Here is a 26583-nt window from a genome sequence, read left to right as displayed (position 1 = left end):
TGGGATGTCCTTTTTAGGTTGGTCTAAAAAACCTTGAATGTGCACTGCATATTAACTTTCATACAGAATTTATATAGCGCCAACAATTTGCTCAGCGCTTTACAAAATGAAGGCAGACATTAGCTACAATACAATTTAGTGCAGCAGGAATCAGGGGGCCCTGCTCATTAGAGTTTACAATCTAAGAGGGAGGGTCAAGTCATGCAAAAAGGTAATAACTGTGGGGGATGAGCTGATGGAGAAAGTGAAAAAAAAAAAAGGGGGGGGGCGTTATTTACTAAAGGCAATTCCACTTTGCACAACAAGTGCACTTGGAAGTGCAGTCGCTGTAGATCTGAGGATTGGCAAGGAAAATAAAAAAAAAAACAGCATTTTACCTTGCACATGATTGGATGATAAAATCAGCAGATCTTCCCCTCAGATCTACAGCGACTGCAATTCCAAGTGTACTTGTAGTGCAAAGTGGATTTGCCTTTAGTAAATCAACCCCACAGTGTATTAGTTAGAAGCAGAATAGAATTCTTTAAAAAAAAGTAAAAAGGCTTTTCAGGGATCGTTTAAAGCTTGACAGGTTAGGAGATATTCAGACAGATTGGATTAGGGGGTTCCTAAGGATGGGAGAACTTCGGGAAAAGTCCTTGAGGCGAGCATGGGAGGAGGTGACAAGGGAACTAGAGATGTGAAGACCGAAGACATCGGTTTGGATGAAACCAGATTGGTGATGTAGCTGGGGACAGAGTTGAGGACAGTCGTTTATCTGTATTACATATTTACAACATCAAAAACCCACCACTCCAAGTATGCCTGGATTGCAGCAATGCACCATGTGCTGCACTTGCTGAAAATACTGCATGCACATTTCTTTTTTTTAATTGATTGAAGTGCACTGAGCAACCCATTCAAACAGGTTGCTCCAACACAACTCATGTTAATGTGTGTGCATTTAATGAACAGTAGCAGACCAGAATCAGAAATAGCCCTTTTTTTTAACCAGGGTGCCTTGGCAAAATGCATACAATCCAGTGGGTGGATCGAGCCTTTTAGCTACACAAATTCCAGCCGCCTGTACAGCATCCTTGTTTGTCCTTCATCAGCACTGGGGTCACATAAGCTGAGTGAGGGAGAAGAGAAACAATTTAATACTAGTCAGTACCAGTGTTTAAAGGTGTCTTAGTGTTTCATTGTCTACATTTTAGGATTGGGTCCCTCAAGGTTGTGCATAATTTTAAAAGGTGCCTTGACTGAAAGAAGGTTCAGAAACACTGACCTAGAATATAGAACCTGCATTGCACTATTGTTTTATGGGCTATAAAAGCAGTCCCAGATACTGTAACTTTTTCTTTTTCCTCCAGGAAGAAATAAATGAAAGTTATGAGGTATTAAGTAGAGAGTATGAAGAATTGATTAAACTCAAGCGGGCAGGTTCCATTCAAGCCAAAAACTTAAAAAGTAAATTTGAAAAGATTGGAAAACTGTCAGAAGAAGAAATACAGAAAAAGGTGGAGGAAGAAAGGTTAAGAAGAAAGGCCGAGGATGAGGAACTGAAAGAAAGGGAAGCTGAACATTTTCAAGAGGTCAGTTGGTTGTACAGGATGTAGATCGCAAACAAAAACATTATAAATTGGTGAATACTGAATGACTATAGTTCTAGTTTACAAAAGGAACAGTAGTGGTCAAGAACAATTTTTGAAAGAAAATATAGTAACTGTAATCATGTTTCAGGATGAAGAGGTCGATGTGAGGCCAGCGGCGAAGAGCCATGCCCCATTCTCACATAAGGTTAACATGAAGGCTCGATTTGAACAAATGGCAAGAGCTAGGGAAGAGGAGGAACAGAGGCGAATCGAAGAACAAAAGCTCTTAAGAATGCAGTTTGAGCAGCAGGAAATTGATGCTGCTTTACAGAAGGTACCATAATAAAAGGAAAAAAAAAGCCTGCCACAGAAACTAATAATATCAGTTTAAAGGAGAAGTCCACCCTGGTCTCATTCAGCTGGGCTTCTCCTATGGGTCACAGGAGTGCAATTCATTTTGCACTCCTGTGACCCATTTTCAGCAGAGATCGGTCTGAAGTCCGCTCTTTGCGGACGTCACCAGGATCAGTCCAGGCACCGCGTCATCCCGACTTCCGAAGCCTGGGCCCGCCAGGAGCCTGGACTGATGGCAGTCTCATCGAGCCACTGAGACGGCCGCTCCCTGCCCCTCCACAGCTCAGCGCTCCAATGAGAGTGGAGGAGCAGAGCAGGAGAGCTGCTGATTGACAGGCAGCAGCTCTCCGCTCGGGGAATTGAGAGAACCAAACCATCAGCTGTGTTCGGTGGCTCAGTAATGAGGCAACGGGGGACAGATGCGCTGCATCCACCTAGGCAACTATGAATATGGGATAAAAATCCCATAATTCTCTTTTAAAGGAAATATGTAGGCTGCCAATTGCTGATCTTTTGGGTTTTTAGTTTAACAAAACAAGGGTGCGTAACCCCAAGCACCATAGTCAACAGTATAAAATATCACCTTTATTGGGATTTCTACATAAAATATATATGTGACTGTGTACATTTCATTCACTTAAAAAGGAGGTGTTTCAGTATTATTGGGATACAAAAGAATAAGCAGTGGTTACTGGTCAATTGGTAGCAGACATATTATAAAAGAAAAAGGGAGATTGCCATCACCCCTTCTACCAGAGCATTGGTCTTTCATAGACTATAGTAGTAGGTGATTGATGTCATCTTACAACTGAAGGGTTACAGACAGTATCTCATGACTGTTTGCAGTTTTAACCAAGTCATAACCCAGCTATGATCAATGGAGAAAACCATTAGGTATAATCTACTTCTGAATATCTACCTCCATAATACTGTATGCTGGCTTAGGAGATCTAAGCAATAGAGGTCACACTGCCTGTGCTCGTATCCTCATACATCTGGCAGAAAATCCTATATACTGGCTGGAAAGATCTATGTTTTGAGTTCACACTGCCTGTACTGATAGGCCTCATAAAACTTCAGACCACTAAGAGGAAAGCTGGGTTCACACACACATGCAAAGGATGCAGGCTTTTCCACATCTAATTCGCATGACAGGAGCGTGTGACCAGCTCTCAATGGAGCTGGTTCACGCAGCTCCTGGAGCAGCCGCAGTCCGCATTTAAAAAATGGGATTTTTAAAACGGCTTACCTGTAAAATCCTTTTCTTTGAAGTACATCACGGGACACAGAGCCATAGTAGTTACTATGTGGGTTATAGGCCACCTTCTGGTGATGGACACTGGCACACCCCAAGACAAGAAGTCCACTCCCTATATAACCCCTCCCACTACTGGGTGTACCTCAGTTTTTGTAGCAAAGCAATACACGTGTATACCAGAAAGAAGGGAGGGACCTCTGTGTCCCGTGATGTACTTCAAAGAAAAGGATTTTACAGGTAAGCTGTTTTAAAATCCCATTTTCTTATCGTACATCACGGAACACAGAGCCATAGTAGTTACTGTGTGGGATGTCCCAGAGCAATGCCAACTGAAGGGAGGGAGACACAACAAAAGTAGGGCACCAAGAGACTAGAGGACTTATACTGTTTCCTGCAGTACACTGCGCCCAAAGGCGATATCCTCATGACCTTTTACATCTACTTGATAGAAACTGGTAAATGTATGGACTGAAGACCAAGTTGCGGCCTTGCAGATTTGAGCCATGGAGGCTTGGTTGATGCACTTGCCCAGGAAGTACTAACAGCCCTGGTGGAGTGCACTTTAATATGAAAAGGAGGAATTTTCCTCTTTAAACCATAAGCTTGAACAATCACTTGACAGATCCATTTAGAAATAGTAGATTTTGATGCTGCCTGTCCTCTCTTAGGACCTTCTGGCAACACAAACAAAACATCTGTTTTACGAATCTGAGCAGTCACCTTCAAGTAGACCTTGACCGCTCTCACCACATCAAGAGAATATAGTAACCTTTCTTCTGCAGAACGAGGTTCTGGAAAAAATGAAGGTAGAACAATATCCTGGTTTAAATGAAAACCTGACATCTCCTTCGATAGGAAATTAGGATGAGGACCTAATACAACCTTATCCTTGTGAATAATCAAATATGGCTCTTTACAAGAAAGAAAAGCCAACTCTGATACTCTTCTTGCAGAAGAAATGGCAAGCAGAAAAACTAATTTTCTTGTCAAAAGGACCAAGGGAATATGTCGTCTTGGCTCAAAAGGCTGTTTCTGTAACGCCGACAGGACTAAATTCAAGTCCCAAGGGTTCAGGGGTGACCTAACTGGAGGATTAATCCGCGTTAACCCCTGAATAAAGCTACGAACCAGAGTGTGAAGCAAGTGGTCGTTGAAAAAAATACAGATAAGGCCGACACCTGGCCTTTGATAGTACTCAAGGCCATCTTCATTTCTAATCCCATCTGTAGAAATTCAAGGATCCTACCTATGACATATTTCCTGGGGTGCCAACCCCTGGATTCACACCAGGAGACATATGCCTTCCAGACTCTATAATATATGACTCTGGAGGCCGGCTTCCTAGCATTAACCAAAGTAGATAATACTGAACATGACAGTCCACGCTCCGTCAGAATGTGGGTCTCAATAGCCAAGCCATTAAATTTAGCGTTTGTAAGGTAGGATGGAATACCGGACCTTGCGAGAGGTCTGGCCGTGGTGGCAGGGTTCATGGGTCCCCTACCACCATCTTTACGATCTCTGCATACCAAGATCTCCTGGGGCACAAGAATCACTGCCTTCCCTTCCTGCTTTATCCTGCGAAGAAGTCGCGGAAGCAACAGAATAGGAGGGAATGCATAAATCAGTGAAAACAGATCCCACAGGAAAACCAAGGCATCTCTTCCAAATGCCAGTGGATCCTTTGTCCTTGACACAAAGTTGTTGATCTTTTTGTTGAACCTGGACGCAAACAGATCCACGTCCAGAATTCCCAATCTTTGACATATTGATAGAAAGATGTCGGGGTGAAGAGACCATTTTCCCAGAACAACTGCTGGCGACTCAAGTAGTCCGCCTGCCAATTCTCTATTCCTATTTCTGATTTGGACCATCTTCCTTGGTACTGCTCCCCAGCCCAGAAGGCTGGCATCTGTTACCACTTTCCAGGTAACTTGTAGAAAGGATTTTCCTTTTTGGAGATTCTTGGTTATCAACCACCAACTGAGGATTTGACGCACCTTTGGGGATAAACGCATTGGGAAGTATAGAGCTTGGACCTTCTTGTTCTAAGTTGATAGGATACTGTTTTGCAGCAGCCTCAAATGAAACCGAGCATAAGGAATCGCCTCGAATGAAGCCACCATCTTTCCCAAAAATCTCCTACAAAGTCGAATAGAAGGATTCTTCTTTGCTTTGACCACCTGAATCAGTTCACCTATGGAACTGATCTTTGCCTGGGTCAAAAACACCCTCTTCTGAGCTGTATCTATGATAACCTTTTGAGACAAGAGATGGTCCAAAGCCAGAAAGAGAGACTTCTTTTTATCTGGATCTCTGGGAACGTTTAAGCCGAGAAAACGAGGATACGGGAACTCCACCTTGTATCCTATAGATATTGAGGAAGCCACCCATTTGTCTCAGCACTGTTCCTGCCAGACCCTTGAGAACTGCAGAAGTCTTCCCCCCACTCGAGCGAGCAGGGGTGCCCCTTCATAAGGAGGTTTTAGTAACTTGTTTTGTGGGTTTTCTTCCCTAGGTCCTCTTTTGTCCCTGGGGTTGACCCCGAGGTTTACCCTCTTGAACTTGACTGTGGAGGCCGTCGTGACTGCCTGGAGGCTGATGCTCCTGGCACTGGAGAAGAAGCTAGTTTAACCATCTCACTACAGTGCATTTTAACCCCCTTCCTGCCCAAGCCATTTTTCAGCTTTCAGCTCTGTCACACTTTGAATGACAATTGCGCAGTCATACAACACTGTACCCAAATGAAATTTTTATTATTTTTTCCCCACAAATAGAGCATTATTTTGGTGGTATTTGATCACATCTGCATTTTTTATTTTTTGCGCTATAAACAAAAGAAGAGGGACATGTTTGAAAAAAAACACAATATTTTTTACTTTTTGTTATAATAAATATCCATTTTTTATTTTTTTTTAAACACATTTTTTCCTCAGTTTAGGCCGATACTTATATTTCTACATATTTATGGTAAAAAAAAACACGCAATAAGCGTATATTGATTGGTTTGCGCAAAACTTATAGCATCTACAAAATAGGGGATAGATTTAGAGCATTTTTATTATTTTTTTTTTACTAGTCATGGCGATCTGCGATTTTTATTGTGACTGCGATATTGTGGCGGACACTTTTGACACCATTCACATTAATACAGCGACCCGTGCTATAAAAATGCACTGATTACTGTACAAATGTGACTGGCAGGGAAGGGGTTAACACTAGGGTGAGATCGAGGGGTTAACTGTGTTCCTAGGGAATGTTTCTAACTGAAGGGGGAGGGGACTGACAAGGAGGAGATGACCGATCTGTGTTGCTCTGTACTGAGAACACAGATCGGTCATCTCTCCTCTCTGACAGGACGTGGATCTGTGTGTTTACACACACAGATCCACGTCCTGCCATGTTACCGGGCAATCGCGTGTGCCCAGCGGACATCACGGCCGTCGGGCACGCGCACTGTGTGCCCAGTGACACGGCGGGCGCGCACGATTGCCATCAGCGGTGCGCACGCCCCCTGGTGGGTAGGGAAGGCGAGGGCGTCATATAACACCCTCCCAGAACGAGAGCCGCGCCGCCTCGCCATCATATGACAGCAGGCGGGCGGCAAGCGGTTAAAAGAAAAACTCTTAAACCTCTTCTTGACTGGTAAAAGGGAACTTTTTCCATTAGAAATTCTTTTGATGTATTTATCCAGATCGTCCCCGAACAACCGTTTACCACGAAATGGAAAACTAGCCAAGAGCTTTTTGCATGGCGCTTCAGCTGACCAATTTTTCAACCATAGAACTCTACACACATGCACCAGCCCAAGCATAAGTCGTGAGGCCTGGAGAATAGAACCTCTCATAGCGTCTATTGTAAAACATAACGCCCCTGGTATCCAGGCCAAATCTTGGGCCTGCTGATCAGGAATAATCTTGAGCACCAGTTTAAACTGGTCTCTTAAGGATTGACATATACCGATCGCTGCCATCGCAGGCTGAACACTGAACCTGGCAGAGAAATATTGTTTTTAGGCATTCCAACTTAGTATCCGTTGGATCCTGAAGCATTTGAGCATTGTCCACCAGACAAGTCAAGTTTTTATTCACAGAGGATATAGCAGCGTCAATTGCTGGAATCCCCCATTTCTTATTAAACTCTTCCTCCACAGGATAAAGTGTTGAAAATTTTTTTGGAGGAAAAAAACTGTTTATCTGGGTGCTCCCACTCAAAATACACAAGCTTTTTTTAGCAATGAATGGATAGGAAAAAGCATGAATAGCTTGGGGAGGCTTCAGCGAACACAAACAAGAAGTGGGCTGATCGACTGACTCCGCTACTGACAGCAAAAATGTGGAGCGGACCAATTCAGTGGGAGATTGTACCATCAATCTTTCAGATTGTGAACCTGATCCATCCGTATTAGACTCTTCAGAAGGAGTCATCAGCTTCTTCCTGGTCCCCTGAGAGAAATTCATCATCCCTCGCCCCGTTCCTCAGTTTGAGGGTCCTGGGTAATGGAAGGGGACCTGTCGCGCTTAGTCCCACTCTGCGATGCGATTAACGCATCAATCTTTTGTTCTAAGCCTAAAATGGTTGAGGAAAAAGACCTCTTCAGTAATATATACAGGGGCTGTAGTGTTAAGAGCAGCTGCAACACCCGACGGCCCTGATGGCTCATTCTGACCAGCCATTTCACTCTCAGGATGCTATCTTTTTTGAGATGGTTCTAGGCCTTTTTGTGGCTGTAGAAATCTTTCTATATAGCCCTTTGAGGTGTTTTTAACCCCCCCCCCCCCGACCATAGCCCGATGGACAAAACAGAGGTACTACCAGAAGGAACGCATCCACTGCTTGAGCAATAGTCCAGCCCTGCCACTGCTATTAATGCTCAGCCTGATGGAATAGTAAATGTGTCAATAGGAAATTGCCTGCGTCACCATGCCCTTCTTTGCACTTGTATCCCTCCGTCATCTTGCAGCAGCAAAAATGGAGCTTTTAAAAAGCACATTCCCACGCTGGACGTTGGAGAATGCCAATGCTGTGCTAAGCCCCACCCCCCCACCCCTCTTTTTTATGGAAAAAAAAAAAAAAAAATTCCCGCACGAGCCTCTGATCCTACGGGATCGTTCTGAGGAAGGAATGGCAAGGAAAGACATTGGCGAGTAGGAGCGGTGTGATCGTTTTTTGGTGTTTTTTTTTTTTTTTTTTGGTTGCTCTCTCCTAACGCTCACCTCGTGAAGAGGGGGAGAGTACAGCCCAGGTGGGGGGTGTCTGGTGAAGAGGAAAACCGCCCCCAGACTTACCAGAGGTCTGCCTGCTAGCTGGAGAAAAAGAAGCCTGCTGCTCCAGACACAGCGTGATCTCTTGAGGAAGCATGAGAAGGCACATGCTCCATACAGCCCCCAGTGGTGACACTTAGGCATAACAACATTTACTAACTGAAGGAGACATTTCATAAGAAAATTCAAAAATTTCTTAGAAAACTCCACTTACCTTTACCCCCACAGGGTTTTCTGTGGTAAAAACCAACAGACCCAATCTTCACCGTGGGTTCCATTAACAAACCTTCAGGAACCGGGGACCCCACAATCCTGGACCTGTAATAGCACCCCGCCAGTAAAACTTCATGGCCTTAATACCAAAAGTACTGGATCCCGGGGTCCAGCTCTCTAAAAAGAGAAGCGGTACAGGCAAAACCTAATTTCTTCGGAAACGAGGCCCAGGTACTATTCAATTCGGCCTAAGACACTTTGAATGGATCCGGCTGCATAGCTAGCCCCAGCAAAGATTGCTCCAGTGGAGCTCAGCACAGCACATCTTCACTTGTGACCAACACCTTGGACACATTTGTGAAAAAAACTGAGGTACTCCCAGTAGTGGGAGGGGTTATATAGGGAGTGGACTTCTTGTCTTAGGGCGTGCCAGTGTCAATCACCTGAAGGTGGCCTATAACCCACACAGTAACTACTATGGCTTGGTGTCCTGTGATGTACAATAAGTGTCTTGTGAGTCTTTGAATTTCTGCCTGAAATTGGTGAACGGGGATGCACCAGCCCCCATGCTCAAACTTATATCCACCATAAACCCCCTCCCCACAAAAGCCACGTGTGCCCTCACATTTTTTTTTTTTTCTAAGATGGTCAGCAAGCAGCACAATGACATCACGACGCATATTGCATGGTATGTCACACAGTCAGGCACCAAAACGCATGTGCGGGATTCAAATTCTCCAATGCCATCTTGTGGAGGGAAGCCAGAAGGCAATCCCCTTATTAACAAACATATAAATACAGTAATACCTTGGATTACGAGCATAATTCATTCCAGAAGAATGCTTGAAAGCCAAAGCACTCGTATATCAAAGAGTTTCCCCATAGGAAATATTGGGGACTCAGATAATCCGTTCCACAGCCACTGCTTGTCTATGCAGCACCACATGTGGCCAGAGGTGCGGGGGCCCCGGAGACGCTCGGGAACAGAGCATATCAGAGCGTCTCAAAAAAGGAACACCAAACCGGAGTATTGCATTCTGACAGCAGGTGCTCTCCTGTCAAAATACACAGATCAGTACTGCAGCTATTGGCAAGTGCTGATCAAATGCTGGTTTTTCAGCATGACCATTTGACAGAAGCCGGTCATTAGATTAGCTTTTGCTGAACAGAGAGGAGTACACAGACTGATAATCAACCGGATCTTACTGAACCAGCTGTTTATCGGTACACGTGTACCTGTCTGCCTGGAATTGTCTGTTGCCATACTTGCTTGGTAGAGAGCAATATGGTACTATAGAAAAACAGTGGAATAACTGAATTGCTTTCTTTCCCTCACTCCTGAGCTGGTCATAGATGGGTAGGAAATGCAAAAAGAACTTTATTTTACTAAGAATTTTCAAAGAGTTTTCTAATCATTAGTGGGTCAAATTGACAGTAGTTTTTGCAGTGACAAGAAGTTTTGAAGGATCAGGATGGAAGAATGTCCTTGAACAAATTTCAAAGTGTATATGGATTTTGGTTTAGTAATGACCATTCAGTCCAAAATCAAACAAAATCTTTTGAACATTTATGCCTAGGTTCACACATATGCGATCTCAGACATCGCATGCGATTCCACACCCGCATCGCATGTGCCGATCACATGCGATGTCTGTGCAATGTGAGTTCAGCCATACAATTGCATGGCTGAACTCACATTAGATTCTCAGAAAAAAAAAGTGCAGGGACTTCCTCCCCTGCACTGAAATCGGATTGCATGGGCGTTTTCACCTATGCGAACTGATTCCTGTGCAAGTTCACAGTTCGCACTGCAATGTGTAAACCGATCTGGGGGTGTCACATTGACACCCACAGCGGTTCGCAGAGGGCAGTGTGAACTACCAGCAGGAGAGATGTGGGAACCTGCGCTATAATTGCACTGGTTCCTGCATTGCACAATTGTGAATGAACAGAACATTTTTGAGAGAATGAAATTCTAGCTGTCTCTGGCTAGCTTTAGGAGCTTGTTCACACATGCGGCCATAGGGCAGTAAATGTAGGTAGTGAAGTCATAGCTACCATGGATTACTTTTCAGTGGGGTGCAAAAAGGGATGTCACACATTAACAAGCCCTTAGTCTGCTTTACGATTGTTCTTCAGCCCTGGTTCACACTGGTACGACATGCACGTCCCACGACATGTAAAAACCAAGCATTCCCTATGAGAGCCATCTTAACTCGTCCAACTTTGGAAAAGGTTCCTGTGCTACTGTGGTCCGACTTTCATCCAATTTCAGCCCAAAGCATTGAATGGAAGTCGCATCAAATCCTCTTAATTGATTTGGATCCGACATTACAGGAAGATTACACAAGAAATCCCTGAAGTTGCGTCTAAGTCGCCTGGCAAAGTCATGAGACGTACATGTCGAAGCATTGTGAACCTGGCCTTAAAAATAGAGCAGATATATTCCCTCAGTAATGAGGTAGATCCTAAACTTTGCTGTGCAAGTGCTGTCAAAAGCCCTGAGACACATAATGGCATTTTCTGCTTAAAGATTTTTTTTTTTTTTATTATTATATTTTGCCCTACAAAATTTTAATAAAGTTATTTACAGCTGTGGTCAACATTTTTCTTTTTTTTTTAAAGAAGGAAGATGAGGATGAGGAGGAAACCAGTGTCAATGGCTCACAATATGAAGAGGAGGAGCTGGCTCGTTCAGGGGCTCCTTGGTTTAAGAAACCTTTAAAGAACATGTCTGTGGTAGATGGGGAACCGGTAAGGTTTACAGTAAAAGTCACTGGAGAGCCAAAGCCTGAGGTGACGTGGTGGTTTGAAGGAGAGATGCTACAAGATTCTGAAGACTATCAATATATTGAACGAGGGGAAACCTATTGCCTTTACCTACCTGAAACCTTCCCAGAGGATGAAGGAGAATATATGTGTAAAGTAGTGAACAGCAGGGGCACCGCTGCAAGCAGCTGCATTCTCAGCATTGAAAGTAAGAGTTAATGCTTTAGGATGTCATTGCATGCGTTCTAACACTTGGCAGGACACTCATATTCTACTCTTTTTTTTCTTGCTTTCTAGCTGATGACTATTAACCTGCTTTTACTGGAGACTCCCTTTGACTCTCATTGCATCCAGCCTTCCTTCAGTGGGCCAAGGGACACGGGAAACTCCACTGCCTATTAATATACCATTCCTGTAGTGCTGGCCTTACACTGCATGTGTTGCTGCTGTTGAGCAGACGCTGAACAGTGATGCAAGGGCTTTACAAGAAACATCGCATATGGGAAAACTGCAGGATTTCATAGTGTATTTAATTGTCTTTATAAACTTCTCATGCCAACTTGATTTTTATAAAACATTCTTTGGGAAATGAGATGCGCCAACTTTTTGTTTTAAGACTGACATATGTGAAATTGAATGAATGCCTTGATTTCTTAATAAATGATTTGTTTAAACTCGGTCATCTCGTACATTTATTAAACTTGGAAGTTAAAAAAAAAACACACAATAATCAAGACAAAATTGGAGGCAGGATCATTTGTGTTTATTCTGTACAATGTTAAATCACAGTAAAAAAAAAAAAAAAAAAAAAAAAAAAAAAAAATCTTCACATGAATCATGCATATGCAGTTGCAAACAATACAGTTGTTTGAATATGATATCCAAATTTAACCTTACACACTTTTCAGGATGTGCAGTAAATAATAATTTACTTCAAATAAAGCTAAAATCTTGATAACTAAAAGCTTTATTATATAGTAATCCTGAGCAGTTAAACATGAACTATTTAGAATCAATCTTTATAACAGTTTTATTTGTACTATAAAAACTAATTCCATAGCTTCCTGGGGAAAAAAAAAAAAAAATCTATAATCTTAAGTTGTCTACACTATGGGTTAGAGGTTTTTTGAGAAATGTACCATAGCCTATTGTGGAGAATGCGTAACCTAACAGGCTATAAGCTGTATAAAACAACCTTATATTTCTCTATGTATTAAAAATTCATTACAGTATACCACCAATTTTAAAAAGAATCACCAACAGATAACTAAAGAATCTTTGCACACAAACTATTTTCAGATAGGACTTTTTTTCCCAATTTTTTTTTTTTTTTTTAGCAGAACAAGTCAAAGTTCTTAATTTTGGCTAGTGTGGGAAAGTTAAAAGCAGACATCAGTATTTTAGCACAATTTTTTTTTTTTATTGCTGTGTCGCCTTTGGAGAGAGAGAGAGATATTCCATCAGTTCCTGTCCCAATGAAAAATGTCCAAAATTTGTCACAGAAAACAAAAAACTTCAGCAGCATTTACCTTTCACCACTCTATCCAAAAAGAGAAAATAGGCTGGAGGCAAAAACTAAAAAAAGCAATATTCTGTATTTAAACATCGCCCTTATTCCTACAGGAAAAACAGCAGACCACTTGTGGCACATTTCTGACATTTTGATAGGCACACAACTATGTAAATATTTGTGTACATACAGAATAATGCATTACAGTTACCTCAATCCTTATGACGGTCGACTAGGATACTGGCTTATGACGGTCGACTAGGATACTGGCTTATGACGGTCGACTAGGATACTGGCTTTAGGCAAGATACAAGGGCCGATCTTCTGTAGTCACGGCCACTTATCATCCGTGGGCATCATTTCACAAAGAGCAGAAATGCATTCACATTTGTGTGACACTCATGTGACAGCACATTTGTCAATATTAAATACCCACAGAACTGATATTTGAACTATTAATAGTTAGCAAGCCACAGCAAAAAAAAAAAAAAATATGTATAAATATATAACAGGGTTAGTAACTTACGGCATCAGAAAACAAAAAAGCTGCATATCCTAAAAATAAAGCTATGAAAGCTGCTCAAATCAAGACATTTAAAATAAATGCATTCAAATAAAATCCTCGACATTCTAAACCATCTCAATATATTTTCAAATAAGGCTAACCTGGAGCAACAAATCAATTCTTAGATATGTAATATAATATAAGCAAAACCTAAAAAAAAAATTGATTATGAATTTAAAAAAAATGTAAAAAATCCCAACTAGAGTCATTTTTTTTTTTTAAATAAAAATGAAAGGGCAAGATTAGCAGTTTTTTTTCCCCCCTCCATTTTTGTTATCTGACTCTACTGGGTTAACTTTACTCTCTACTTGTGACACTAGAAAAATGGAGGGACTGGGTGTCACTGGGTACAAACACGCCCAGTTATAAAAAATGTCTAACATTTTTTGTCACTAGCCAACAGTCAGACAGAAGTGCAGGGAAATCACCTGAACTGCCACCTACAGAGGAAAAGAAAAAAAAAGGCAGTTGTGTTTTACAACTCCCCCCCCCCCCCCTTTTTTTAAAAACAAAAAAATATATATATATATATATATATACACACACATACACACACACACACGATGTCTGTGCTGCAAAAGATCCCATCATTTTAAGATCAGGAGGCAGGGGAAAATATAGTTTCACAGACAAAATACTTTTATAACCTGGATCAGCAGTCCCAATATAACCCAGTAAAATGTTTATGGCGCACACTTAGGTGCATATGAGGTGGTATAGAACAGATTAAACTGACCCCGTTACTAGAATATATAAAAAAAAAAAAAAAAACACAAACAAAAACCAAGTGCCTCCTGCAAAGATGACAGCTTATACTTTAGGAGTCATGCACACAACTGATTAGGACTGTACACCTCTCCAGATCAACATGTGGTGCAATTACCTGCAATTAAGGATAGCTCTGCACCTATAGATGCAGACTGCTAGCATTCAGGGACATATATATTTGTTACTTACGCAGGTAATTGAGCCAGATTTAAATTACATGTGAAAAGCTGCAGATATTGGCAAAAATACACTGATGTGGGTTGTGTGTGGCTCAAACCCCTAATGTGCATTAAGGCCCGACTCACACTACTGCAGCTCTGTGAGATGCGTCTGCACAGGCACAGCAGACCATTCATTTGAATAGGTGACTGCATTTCACGCAGGAAAAAGGTTTCTGCATTATTTTTAAAATGCAGCGGGAGGGAAATCCCATAGTGCTTTTGCACCGCGTGATTTCCTGGTGGTTCCCCTGCCTGCAAAACACGCTGTGTTTTTAAACATCAGCACGTTATTGGCTGCAGCAACAGGTACTATTCCCACACAAGTGTGAACCTAGGCTAAAGCCCCAACTCTCATGCTGCAGACCCCAACTAGACTGCAGACAAGTGGCTGTCTGAAGAATCTGACAGTTCTGAAAAGTACCAGATTCCCGCTGTGGTTCCTCCCATATATTGCCAAGGACCACTGTGATGTACGGTCAAACTTCTAAACCCCCAGCAGGGGACCCAGGCAGCCGACAGAAAATGTGAAGATAGTCTCTTCTGTGTGGGGGAGAGGCATGAATGAGCGCTCTTTACAGGAGGCACCAAGTCTTTCAATGTTATTTAAGTCGCTTTAAACAGTCTTTTACAGGAAGGTGGATGCAACTGGTTGAACTGCACAATTTCAGTTTGTCACAAGGCACATAAAAAAAAAACAAAAAAACAAAAACACACTATAAACTTTGCTAACAGACAACTGTTTTCCTTGGATGCTGGCAAAATGATCACAATATCTACAACTACACTGTATTTGTAAAAGGCAAGAAAAGGCATACACAAGTTTTACTGATATAGCTGGAATAAGCCTTCAGGTGCAGCAAGTTCTAGCATATCAGAGCTTGAAGCGCCACATCAGTTAAAAAGCTATACATTTATTGCTGCTTTGGGTATAATACTACAAACTACCTCTGTACCACTCATCTGTCAGTCCAGAAGGAGCATTATGAAGATGTACCTGCCTTGAGTCAAGCTTGGCCAGTGAACCCAACCATATGCAAGCTGTGGCCCACACTTGCTGCAATCCAACAATTGCTGGAAAATAAATTGCATACATCCTGGGGCTAGGATACTAGCTCAGAACATTTATTGATAAAATAGAAATGCAACGTCAAATCCTTGAACCTGCAATTGTGAACTAAGCTCTTTACTATACAAGGGTGTGTTCTATACCATGGTAGTTTAAAATCTATATGCAACTTAAAAAGTTTAGATTTTATGCATAATACAGTGTGGGAGAGGAAAAAAAGTCAGTATTCTACTCTGCATTAAAGGTCTGGTGAGCTACAATAGCCATTACAAAAAATAAAAATACATCACTTTTCAAATAAAAAAAAAAAAAAAAAAAAAAAATCAGGATACTTCTATTAACAAGGAACAGAATTGGAAGATATATGAACACTACCTGTGACTAATTTGGAGGGCAAATAAAAGTTTTAAAAAAGTAGTATGACAGCAATTTTGATGGCAAATATGTTCAATAAACATTGCAAGTTTAATAAACTACAAAGAAAAAAAAAAAAACATCCCTACAACCAATTGCAAAAAATACATCACTTCTCAAATAAAATCAGGCTCATTCGGATAGTTCTATGAACAAGGAACATAATTGGAAGAGATATGCACACTACTGTATGACAGTAATTTAGAGGGCAAATAGTTCAAAAAGCATCAATAGTGATGAACGACAATCTGCACTATTATGCATCATTATAGTGTTACCTTCTACATGAGCCCTTCTACGTCCATGCTCATCGGCTCACCAATGGCATACACAGAAAAGGATTCCTCCTTTTGGGTGGGAACTACCTCAGGACCTGATTTTATGAGCTATCAATTGCAGCATCTTCAGCACTGTGTGTGAAAATGAAGGCAGGGTTTTGAAACTCTTGTAAAAATGTACAAAATATGCAGGACTTTTTAAATGATAGAATCAGTACATTTCTAGGAAAATGTAAATAAATGATCTTAGAGAAAAAAAAAAAAACACAACAAGATCATACTCTGCTCATTGGCATACAGTCAAATGTAACGAGAAATCCTGACAAAGAATATACATCTGCCATTTGCAAGGTAATGTAACTTTATGGACAAAGCCCTAGCAGAGAAGACAAAGGGGTCCTTTCTATTTTGTACAATAATAAAACTGTTCAGGAAAACAAAAGCAATAAATGTGTGAAAACTAAGGAACACATAATTTGCTTATTAGAGGGAAAAAAAATGAAATAAAAAACAAACAAGACACCTCCCTAATAAATGGCATCAATATGCAGTCCAATTGCATGTTAATGGAGCAGATTTCAGAACAAACAAGCACAAACCTCAATGGGACAACATCACTGATATAATGCATATGTTTCCTTAGGTTGTGCTTACCTGAGGTACTTTGCAGCAAAACCTAAGGTGGAAGATCTGGGAAGGCACTGAGGATTAAATAGTTTTCTTTCCAACTATATAGATATATTAAGACCTGGAATTAGATTGACAGCCTCCAATTTCAACGGTCACAAATGTCATGTGAATTTTATCGGAACATGTCAAGGCTCAAAATTTATCAAGACATATCGTCATACAAAACTGCACAAAATTTCTCTGCCTATTTCCGAGTCAGGTATGAGGTGGAGGAGAAACAAAAACACTGGTATATAACAAAAAAAAAAAAAGCCATCAGAGACTATTTGAATTTACATTGCAGTTCTAGAAATGCACAGGTTCAACTATATGAAAAAAAAGACAAATTTAAAGCAGCGACCTAATGGGATCATCACAGTATGTCACCAACTGAGCTGGACTGCAATAGCAATAAAATCTGCAATTTTTCTTAAAATAAAGCTAGAAGACTGGCAAGAGAAAAAAAAAAAAAAAAAAAAACTTCCTGCAACTAAGCCTACATACTTACCCGACAATCCACATTAACATATTATGTAATATACAGCACTGCACAGCAAGATCATTGCGCAACATTGGATCATTTGAGGTACTTACAGTGCATGTATCTAGGGATGATGCACAGTTCTCCTCACAATATTACAGCTACTCCTATACTGGATTTACTTCAGAGAATGGGCAAAAGACTGCATTTGATTGGGATCTAATAGAACAGAAGCAATAGTGAACTGGCATGTTATGCAGAGTATGCATTGAATTACTTACACGGACATTTAAATAAAGTCTACCATCATAATTATATCAATGCTGTCCCAAACAAATGGATCATGGTATGCATTACATTCTGCTTTCCATTCTAGGTCAACTGCATTATTGGTGAACACAGGGTTTTGATGGACTAGTAAGCATAAACAGGATTCTCTCATCAGAGCCCTAGCATACTGGCACTTAGTTTTGTTCATAAGTTTGAACAAGGCTCAGTTGGCATTCTGTGCAATTTACCGGCTGAGTACAAGAGTGTACAAATGCATTAAAAAAAAACAAAAAACAAAATGAACCACTGAAAGGAGGTAATACTTCCTTTACATGGTTGCAGAGCCATGCCAACTAGAGTCTTTACAAATGTAAATGCCAGTGGACAGGAACCCTTAGAGGGAATTTCCAGGAAAAATGGAAATCCCCTATTTGCTTGTGAACCCTCCTTAAAACACAAAAGCCCTCACCCCCCTGCCACCCATCTAAATACAGTGCTAAAGTCACGTTCACACTGCTGCGACTTGAGAGTTCAAAGTTGCATGACAAGCCGTGCCCCATTAACGGCAATGGAACAGTTTGGTGTGACTTCAACACGACCTGTATTGACTTTGGTTAATGACATCATATACAAGCCGCAATGGAGTCGCACAGGGATGTCAGATTCAAAGCCACAGCAGTGTGAACAAGGGCTTAATCTAAAGCCTGACCAGTTTAAAGGGTTCTACACTATTTTGTATCGTTGTGCAGCTATATACGCGATGCAAGTAAAATCTGTTAAAACGTACAGCTTAAAGTCATAGCAAATCACAGAAGTTAAGTAAGGGGAGGTCCACAAACAGAGGACTTCCTTTTTCTCCTGGAAACCGCTTAAAAAGGTTCTCCACGAAAAAGTTATGCATCATTAAGTCACAAAGGATTTTTCTTTTGGTTCACAGCCCTCTATTCAATAATTTGCACTGCTGTGCTCAAGGCTGAGTCAAGATGTGGCCCTTATCTGAAACCAGCCAAATAGAGACAAACCAGTACTGTAGTATCAACCACATAACACCATCAAAAAAAATTCCATCAGTCAACTTTTCCATACAAAAATTTCCTAACAAAAAAATTAAAATACAAGCAAGGGGTAACACCCTATAGTAACCGTATACAACAAAAAGCATGGGTATGTGTTAGGGCTGGGAGATTAAAAAAACAAAAAAAAACTCGAATCGTGAATCTAGTTTTTTTTTTTTTTTTTTATGGACACCGCGTTGGTCCTGAGAAGCTGCGGCTTCAGACTAGTGCGCGGCATCCGGCCTCGCCTAAAAACTCCTGCCTGCAGCTCCTCAGGACCGGCGTGGTGAAAAAAAAATAACACAAAAAAACAACTAAAATAATCGATTTGCTTAAATTTTGAATCGATTTGACCTCTCAACTCGATTCAAGATTTCAATCGATTTTTTTCCCCAGCCCTAGTAAGTGTAGAACAGTTATGATACCAAAATTTTAACTATTTTACAGCCCGTTTCTATTATGCATGGGTCTGCTGGGCAGCACAGTGGCTTGGTAATTAGTATCATCTGCCTGGCAGGACAGTTCATTAGTTCCAACCCCAACCACATCACTACCTGCCGGGAGTTTGCATGTTCTTCCTGTGCCTGCATGGGTTTCCTTCCACCCTCCAAAGACATGCTGGTAGGTTAATTAGCTCAATACGTATGAAGATAAGAACCTTAGATTGTATTTATATTCACATCAGTCCCTACACTCAAGAAACTTACAAAGTGTGTGTGTGTAGCTGCACAAACTGTTGGCACTATAAAAACTACCTCAAATAAAATATGCATTTCATGGCAAAAGTCACTTAGGCCTGATTCACACCTATGCATTTTGCAAATTTGCACTACAGTTCATTTAACACGGTTTCCTATGGAACACGTTCTGTAGTGCAAATCTGGAAAATGCACTAAAAATGCATAGGTGTGAATCAGGCCTGCCCCCCTTCTACAAAAAAAAAAAAAAAAAAAAGCGCAAGTAGTTAGATGATTTCTATAAAGGTCACTTCTTAGAATGGTGATGACAGATCTTTAAATTTCCAAAATACAGACATTTAACAGAATCTGTGACCACCAATCTATCACCAACCTACTCTCCATTTTAGAGGCGTTCTAAGGAGGTGACATTTGTTGCCAAAAACCTAGATCCATAGGATGCTAGACTTGCAGATATAAAATACAGAAAAAAAAAAAAAAAAGGGGGACGATGATGACTGTTATACACTTGTCCCAAGTTTTGGATGTGTATAGGATTGCTATGGGGCATTTTACGACACATTTATAGGGTATTCATTCTTTTTTACAGAAACAATTGAGTACTGCCTGTGATAATTTTCAGTGTCCCCTTCTTCAAGGTCCAAGCAGTACTAATGCACTAAGTTTTAGCAGAACATTAAAAAAAGAATCTTGGGGGAAAAAAAAAAAAACCTGTGTTGTGCGTTTCTTCCTATACTTCTATGTCTTAACATTCTGCTAAAAAAACTGTGCGCGTTAGTACTGCTTGGACCTTGGAGGGGACATACCCCAAAAGCTTGCCCTGAAAATGTTAGAACAAAAAAAAAAAAAAAAAAGTGCATCACGGACAGTAGCCAATTGTTTCTGCCACAATCAGCTCATTCTTTTGTATAAATTATAGGATTTTTTTTTGTGTGGAATGTTGACTGAGTGCTGGAATTTAAAGTCCCATTTTTGATGGTAGCATTTAGTACCCACAACTAAACAAGGCTGGGCTTCACACCAATCTATGCAATTTTGTAGTACTATTGTACACACAAGAAGAAATGGAAAGCTACAGCAGTATTGCTCTTTCACAGCATGACTGTTTCCAGATCAGGTCCCATGGTCAATTTAATGAGCCGGGGAGGGGGCTCATTAAATTGACCACAGAGGTTAATTTATTATCAAAGATCACAATAATTTTGTATCATATTCCAGCAAGGTTTCAAAACAGCAAGAGATATGGATTTGCCCACCAGACTGATAGTGTTAAGAATGCTTTTTAAAATGCAGGTTGATGTGTTTATGTAATGGATGATGGGTGAATCCATATCTTCACTGTGCTGTACAGGAGGATGTGTGCAAAAGTTTTTCATGGAGAGCCTCTGAGTGGAACAAATCAAAACAGAAAATCATGGTAACTGCTGTTGCCAACATTCTGAGGGATGCTCCCTCTGAGACCAGCACCCAGATGCATCCTTCATTGTATGGAGAGTCAATGACCTGGTGCACTTGTGTAAAGACACATGATCATGAAAATGCTTGTTCATATTCTTATACTTGTCACATGCAATGAAGGAAGGAGCATGAAGTCAGCAACAGAAAACGCACAGTTATATATTAGTGCTCCTTTAAAGTCAGTGAACTGTGTCCACTACAAAGTCAATTTTAGCTCTCTCAGGTCGTAAAATCAAAATGAATTAAAAAAAAAAAATAAAGCCTACATTATTATTCGTCCTTTAACTACACCATGTTAAAAAAAATAAAATCAAGCGGCACACAAACAGTCTGGAAATATATCAATTTATGAAAAACAAAAAGAACGGTATGAAGAGTGCTTTACAGGTCATAACAGTGTTCTTTTAAATGTGCCTGCTTTAAAGTTATATACATGCAGGAAAAAAAAAAAACATTTAACGCTTACTACAGCATAGATTATTCCAAACCTACAAGAGCATAAAATACATTTCTCACAAAGAGAAACTGAAGAGGAAAAAACAAAAGTATTCATGTTATAAAATACTTCCATTACCTTGTTATTTAACCATTAATAAAAAAAAAGCATTTTCCTTTTAAATACTCACATATCCAACTTACCGACACAGGAGGTTTCATATTATTTATTGTAAAGCACAAAACAGGCATTTTTAAAAGTGATGAAGTATACATTGAAAAAGTACATTTGTATCACAAAGCATTCTTTGACCACATAATAGTTGCAAATACATTTGCTGGAATGTGTACATCTACACTAATACTAAAAACAAACCAATTTGTCATTTCTACACAGAAATATAGCCTCCTATCAGTCAGTAGTGATAGTTTCTGTACATTTTTCAAAAAAACTTTTAAACCAAAACAAAAACAAAATTAAGATCTTCATCAAGGCGTCTGCATCCAAACATTTAACAAAGGTTTTCCCCAACACAATGAAGCAAATACTGTACTGTCCACTTCGCATTACTGGCCCTGTGCAGAGGAAATACATAAGACATACAAAGTGTTAAACTAGACATTCCTTTTAAAGGAAGCCAACTCAGGAGAGACCCTAAGGAAAGATTGGTTAAAAAATGTTGGCTGCTTCCTGTATGGTTTCATTAGCCCTGAAAGGGGAAAATGTTGTGATCACACAGAAACCACATGTTGCACAGGAATTTTTTTAAGTCTTTGTTACTATTTATCAAGGGCAAATAAAGCTCCCCAAAAATTCAGACACATGTACAAATGTTAATGACGTACCTGAGGCGCAGGAGGGTGCTGTGGCATTGTCTGGGGACTTGTGGTCTGTGCGTAATATGCAGCCTGTTGTCTGTAGTATTCTGCCCAGGCAGCGCTGTAATCAGGCTGGCCAGCAGGTGGTGCTGCACCTGCAGCTGGAACCGTTTGGCCTAAAGTAGGAAATAAATGAATTGTTACCACTGAGAAAAAACATTAGCAGTTACAAGCTATTTCACTAAGAACCCTTTCACACTGACAGCGCGGTCCCTTTACCGTAGTTTTAGAGGAGCTTTTAACCCCCGCTAGTGGCTGAAATAAAGGGTTAAAAGCGCTCGCAAAGTGCCACTTCCCATTGATTGCAATAGGCAGGGGCTCTTTAGGAGCATACACCGCTCCAAAAGCGCCCCAAAGATGCTGCTTGCAGGACTCTTTTTTTCCCAATGCCCAGCCAGCACAGCACCCCAGTGTGAAAGCGACTACAGATGAGGCATTTTTCAGGCACTTTACAGGTACCATTTTTAGTGCTCAAATGCCTGAAAAACGCCTCCAGTGAGAAAAAAAAAAAAAAAACATAAATCTTTCCCATAGTTTGAAGACGCTATAACTTTTACACAAACCAGTATATGCTTATTGCGATTTTTTTTTTTTACCAAAAATATGTAGAAGAATATATATTGGCCTAAACTGATGAAGAAATTTGTTTTATAAAAACATTTTTGGGGATATTATAGCAAAAAGTAAAAAACTTTTTTTTTTAATCACTCTACTTTAAGTGGTTAGAGACACTGCAACACTTCGTGATGCAAATAGTTCGTTTGGACCAGCTTGGTCCAAAGAACTATTTAAAGTGATAAACCATGGACATCAGCTTTAAAAAGCTGAGGGTGTACCATCAACACTAAGATGCAGGTATGAATGAAACAAAGGAAAACTACATTGCTTTCACTTTGCTCAAAATGTTTTATTTTGTTTGAGAAAGTTCAACTTTAAAACAAAATACATGGGAGGGGGTAGTATCTGCAGGGAGCCATGGACAATTGCACCTCTTTATAAGGGCAAGCAGAAATAAAGTTGATTTTAACCACTTCCCGACCGGCGCACGCCGATGTACGTCGGCAGAATGGCACGGCTGGGAAAATGGGTGTACTTGTAAGTCCCATTGCGTGCGCGCCGGCCGGGAGCTCTACGAGTCGGGTCGCGGGTTCCATGGACTCGATCGCCGCGAGTATACCCGCGATCGCCTCACGGAGAGGACGAACGGGGAGATGCTGATCTAAACAAGCATCTCCCTGTTCTGCCTAGTGACAGTCTCACTGATCTCTGCTCCCTGTTATCAGGAGCAGAGATTAGTGACGTATCACACACAACCCATCCCCCTTACAGTTAGAAAACACTCCCTAGTACTGACTTAACCCCTTTACTGCCAGTGTCATTTACACAGGAATTAGTGCATTTTTATAGCACTGATTGCTGTATAAATGACAACGGTCCCAAAAATGTGTCCGCCATAATGTCGCAGTCACAAAAAAAAAAATTAATAAAAATACCATAAAACTATCCCCTATTTTGTAAACGCTATAACTTTTGCGCAAACCAATCAATCCCTTATTGCGATTTTTTTTTTACCAAAAATATGTATCGGCCTAAACTGAGGAAAAAAAATTTACATTTTTTGGGGATATTATAGCAAAAAGTAAAAAAAAATTATGTTTTTTCAAAATTGTCGCTATTTTTTGTTTATAGCGCAAAAAAAAAAAAAAAAACGCAGAGGTGATCAAATACCACCAAAAGAAAGCTCTATTCGTGGGGGGGGGGAAAAAGGACGTCAATTTTGTTTGGGAGCCATGTCGCACGACCGCGCAATTGTCAGTTAAAGCGACGTAGTGCCGAATCGCAAAAAGTGCTCTGGTCAGGAAGGGGGTAAATTCTTTCAGGGCTGAAGCAGTTAATGCAAAGAAAGCATTACTGACAAAAACACTGCAACGTCATAAAACCTGCACTATGCATGAAGGCTCAGCTAAAATACCTAACATCTGGAGAACAAGTCCTAAATAAACTTACCTTGCTTTTTGTAATATTCTTCCCATGCTTTGGAGTAGTCTTGAGGTGGGGCTTGCTGGCCTAATAAAACAAAGAAAGATTTTAATAATATATAATATATATATATATATATATATATATATATATATATATATATATATATATATATATATATATATATATATACATACACACACACAGGCTCACAAAAGTTCTGCTGTATGATAGTGCACAAAATATCAAGACAGAAGCTATGCTAGATATGTGCAGTATCCGCAACTGGGTCAGGTAACAGCAAAATATACAATGTAATAAGTGGGTCTGGGGCTATTTGCTAGGAAAGGCATCAGGCTTTGAACCAAGTTGCAGGTATAATTTTTGCCATGGTCCATTTCAGTATACAGTAAAATCCGTCTGTATACGCAGTAAAGCATGCTTGTTATACTCACTGTGGAACCTAAGGGGTTAATCCTCTGCATTGTCTAAAAAGGCAGTTTGATCCCGATTTTGTCTTTATCTCCTTCCACTGACTCTAAAATATAACCCAATATTTACAGAGTCTATGGAGTCAGGCTGGCTGCACACGCTCAGTTTGGTGTGTATTGCTAGAGAGCTTTTTTTCTTCTTCTAGCGAGTGTGCATGTGATTAGCACAGGGCCAATCAGCACTGTTTAGACAGAGTGTCAGGGGTCCTGAAGCCTGATAGGACAATCGTGGGAGAAATGAATACTCCTCATACAAGCTTTCAGCACACACTGATGCAAGACTGCTCTAACTGCTATATACAGCGGATGAAAAAAAAAAAAGAGATGAGTTTATATTTACTATAACTATTGCATTTCCATGTTCTGTGGGAGACCAGATATAGTAAAAACGCAGGTTCTGGGTTTAATAACACTTTAAAGAAATACATTTTACAACCATATTAGTTGGTTGTAAAATGTAAAGAAAGAAAAAAAAAAAAAAGCGCTTATATATACACGTCACATACCCATTTTTTTGTAATATTCTTCCCAAGCTTTTGTGTAATCCACTTGGCCACCTTGAGGGACAGCTTGAGGGGCTTCCACTTGACAAAAAGGAAAGAAAACAAGTGAGAACTTTAGCATTGCTAAACACACACAAGAAAATAAAGTTACATAAAAAGGAAGACACATATCCGCTAAAGGACACTCACACATGTGCATGCAAAGCATGTAAGGTGCGCAAACAAAATTAACATGCCACCTAAAAGAAAGGCAATCCTCATAATGCCTTAACCAAAATAATGTCTAATGGTAACATTTTCAAAGCTGCAACATCCACACCACACAACAAGTTTGGTGGATGTAGAATTCCAGCACTGTTGCCCACATTGCATCCAGTTGCTCTCCGCCACAGAATGGATTTCTTTTTAAGTATTATAACTGAGATGCTACCTTGTCCATTAGTTTGGGTTGGAGCTGGTCCAGCAGATGGAGCTGCAGGTGGCTGAGGTGCTTGCTGCTGGTAATAGTGAGCATAATAAGCTGCCCATGCTGCAGAATTGGGGTCTGTTCCTGCTTTACCTAAGAAATTAAACATCACACTCTTATAGTGTATTGTATGTAAACAAACCTGCATAAATTTACCACCTATATCCCAAACCCATCCACCCCACCACATAAATTTAAAGTAGTTATCTCTACATACTTAAAATACTTATTAATTCCCCCATGGGACCAAGTATCTGGAACTCCTGGTTCCGTTCTGATTCGTGCTGCCGTTCACGAGCTGGTAAGGTCAACAGTAGCACCATTCACAACAAAAAAACAGCAGGGCTGCATTATCCATTTCTACTGCACTGCAAATCACATGCAATGTCTTTGCGATGCAAATTCAGCCATACAGATTCTATGGCTGAATTTGCATGGCATTCGGACCAAAGTCGGGCAGGACCCTTTTTTTGGTCCACACCAGAATCAGAACGCATGGGTGTACACACCCACACGATCCGATTCATGTCCGAACTGTCAGTTCGCACTGTGATATGCAAACTTTCTGTTGACACTCCCAGTGGTTAACATAAGGTGGTGTGAACAGCCTTGCGAGTCAGGTGCGAAGTAGGAACCTGCAGTGGATTTGGAGCGTTCCCGCATCACACCTATGTGAACCAAGCCTGAATGTTTACTCTCAGTGGTCAGATAGATGACAGTCCAGCCAGCGATGACTGAACTTTTACTATCTGAACAGTCAACAGTGGCGGGGTTGAGCGATTGATCCGCCAGCTGCTAGTCAACATTCACTACACTGTCAGAAAGATCACAGCCCCACCACTGCAGACTATTCATTCACAATAGTAAAAGGTCAGTCAGAACTGGCACAATCATAAGGGCCAACGAGGAGCCAGGGATGCAAGCTGCAAGGACCAAGGGAGGTG

At 40.6% G+C, this 26583-nt stretch overlaps 2 protein-coding genes across 17 annotated transcripts in view; one reads left to right on the top strand and one right to left on the bottom strand.

Annotated features, from left to right (window-relative positions):
* Window positions 1-12106, top strand: part of NEXN (nexilin F-actin binding protein) — an 88834-nt gene extending 76728 nt beyond the window's left edge. For 9 of the 10 annotated variants that reach the window (XM_073593697.1, XM_073593699.1, XM_073593698.1 and 6 more), the window contains 4 exons: window positions 1353-1574; window positions 1723-1908; window positions 11289-11640; window positions 11730-12106. In XM_073593697.1, the coding sequence (XP_073449798.1) occupies window positions 1353-1574; window positions 1723-1908; window positions 11289-11640; window positions 11730-11743 (774 nt within the window). In that variant the 3' untranslated portion in view covers window positions 11744-12106. Of the gene's footprint in view, window positions 1-1352; window positions 1575-1722; window positions 1909-11288 lie in introns of all 10 variants that reach the window. The other variant, XM_073593692.1, reaches the window with a different exon arrangement.
* Window positions 1-26583, bottom strand: part of FUBP1 (far upstream element binding protein 1) — a 124736-nt gene that overhangs the window by 80689 nt on the left and 17464 nt on the right. For 4 of the 7 annotated variants that reach the window (XM_073593704.1, XM_073593702.1, XM_073593703.1 and 1 more), the window contains 4 exons: window positions 25604-25732; window positions 25177-25254; window positions 24207-24266; window positions 22167-22315 (listed from right to left, as the gene is read on the bottom strand). In XM_073593704.1, the coding sequence (XP_073449805.1) occupies window positions 22167-22315; window positions 24207-24266; window positions 25177-25254; window positions 25604-25732 (416 nt within the window). Of the gene's footprint in view, window positions 1-21213; window positions 21897-22166; window positions 22316-24206; window positions 24267-25176; window positions 25255-25603; window positions 25733-26583 lie in introns of those variants that run through there. The other 3 variants (XM_073593701.1, XM_073593706.1, XM_073593705.1) reach the window with 3 other exon arrangements.

The sequence above is a fragment of the Aquarana catesbeiana genome, linkage group LG07 (assembly GCF_042186555.1).
Source record: "Aquarana catesbeiana isolate 2022-GZ linkage group LG07, ASM4218655v1, whole genome shotgun sequence".
NCBI classification, from domain to species: Eukaryota; Metazoa; Chordata; class Amphibia; order Anura; family Ranidae; genus Aquarana; species Aquarana catesbeiana.
The sequence above is the reverse complement of the archived record's forward strand: the minus strand, read 5'-3'. Positions and strand labels throughout refer to the sequence as shown.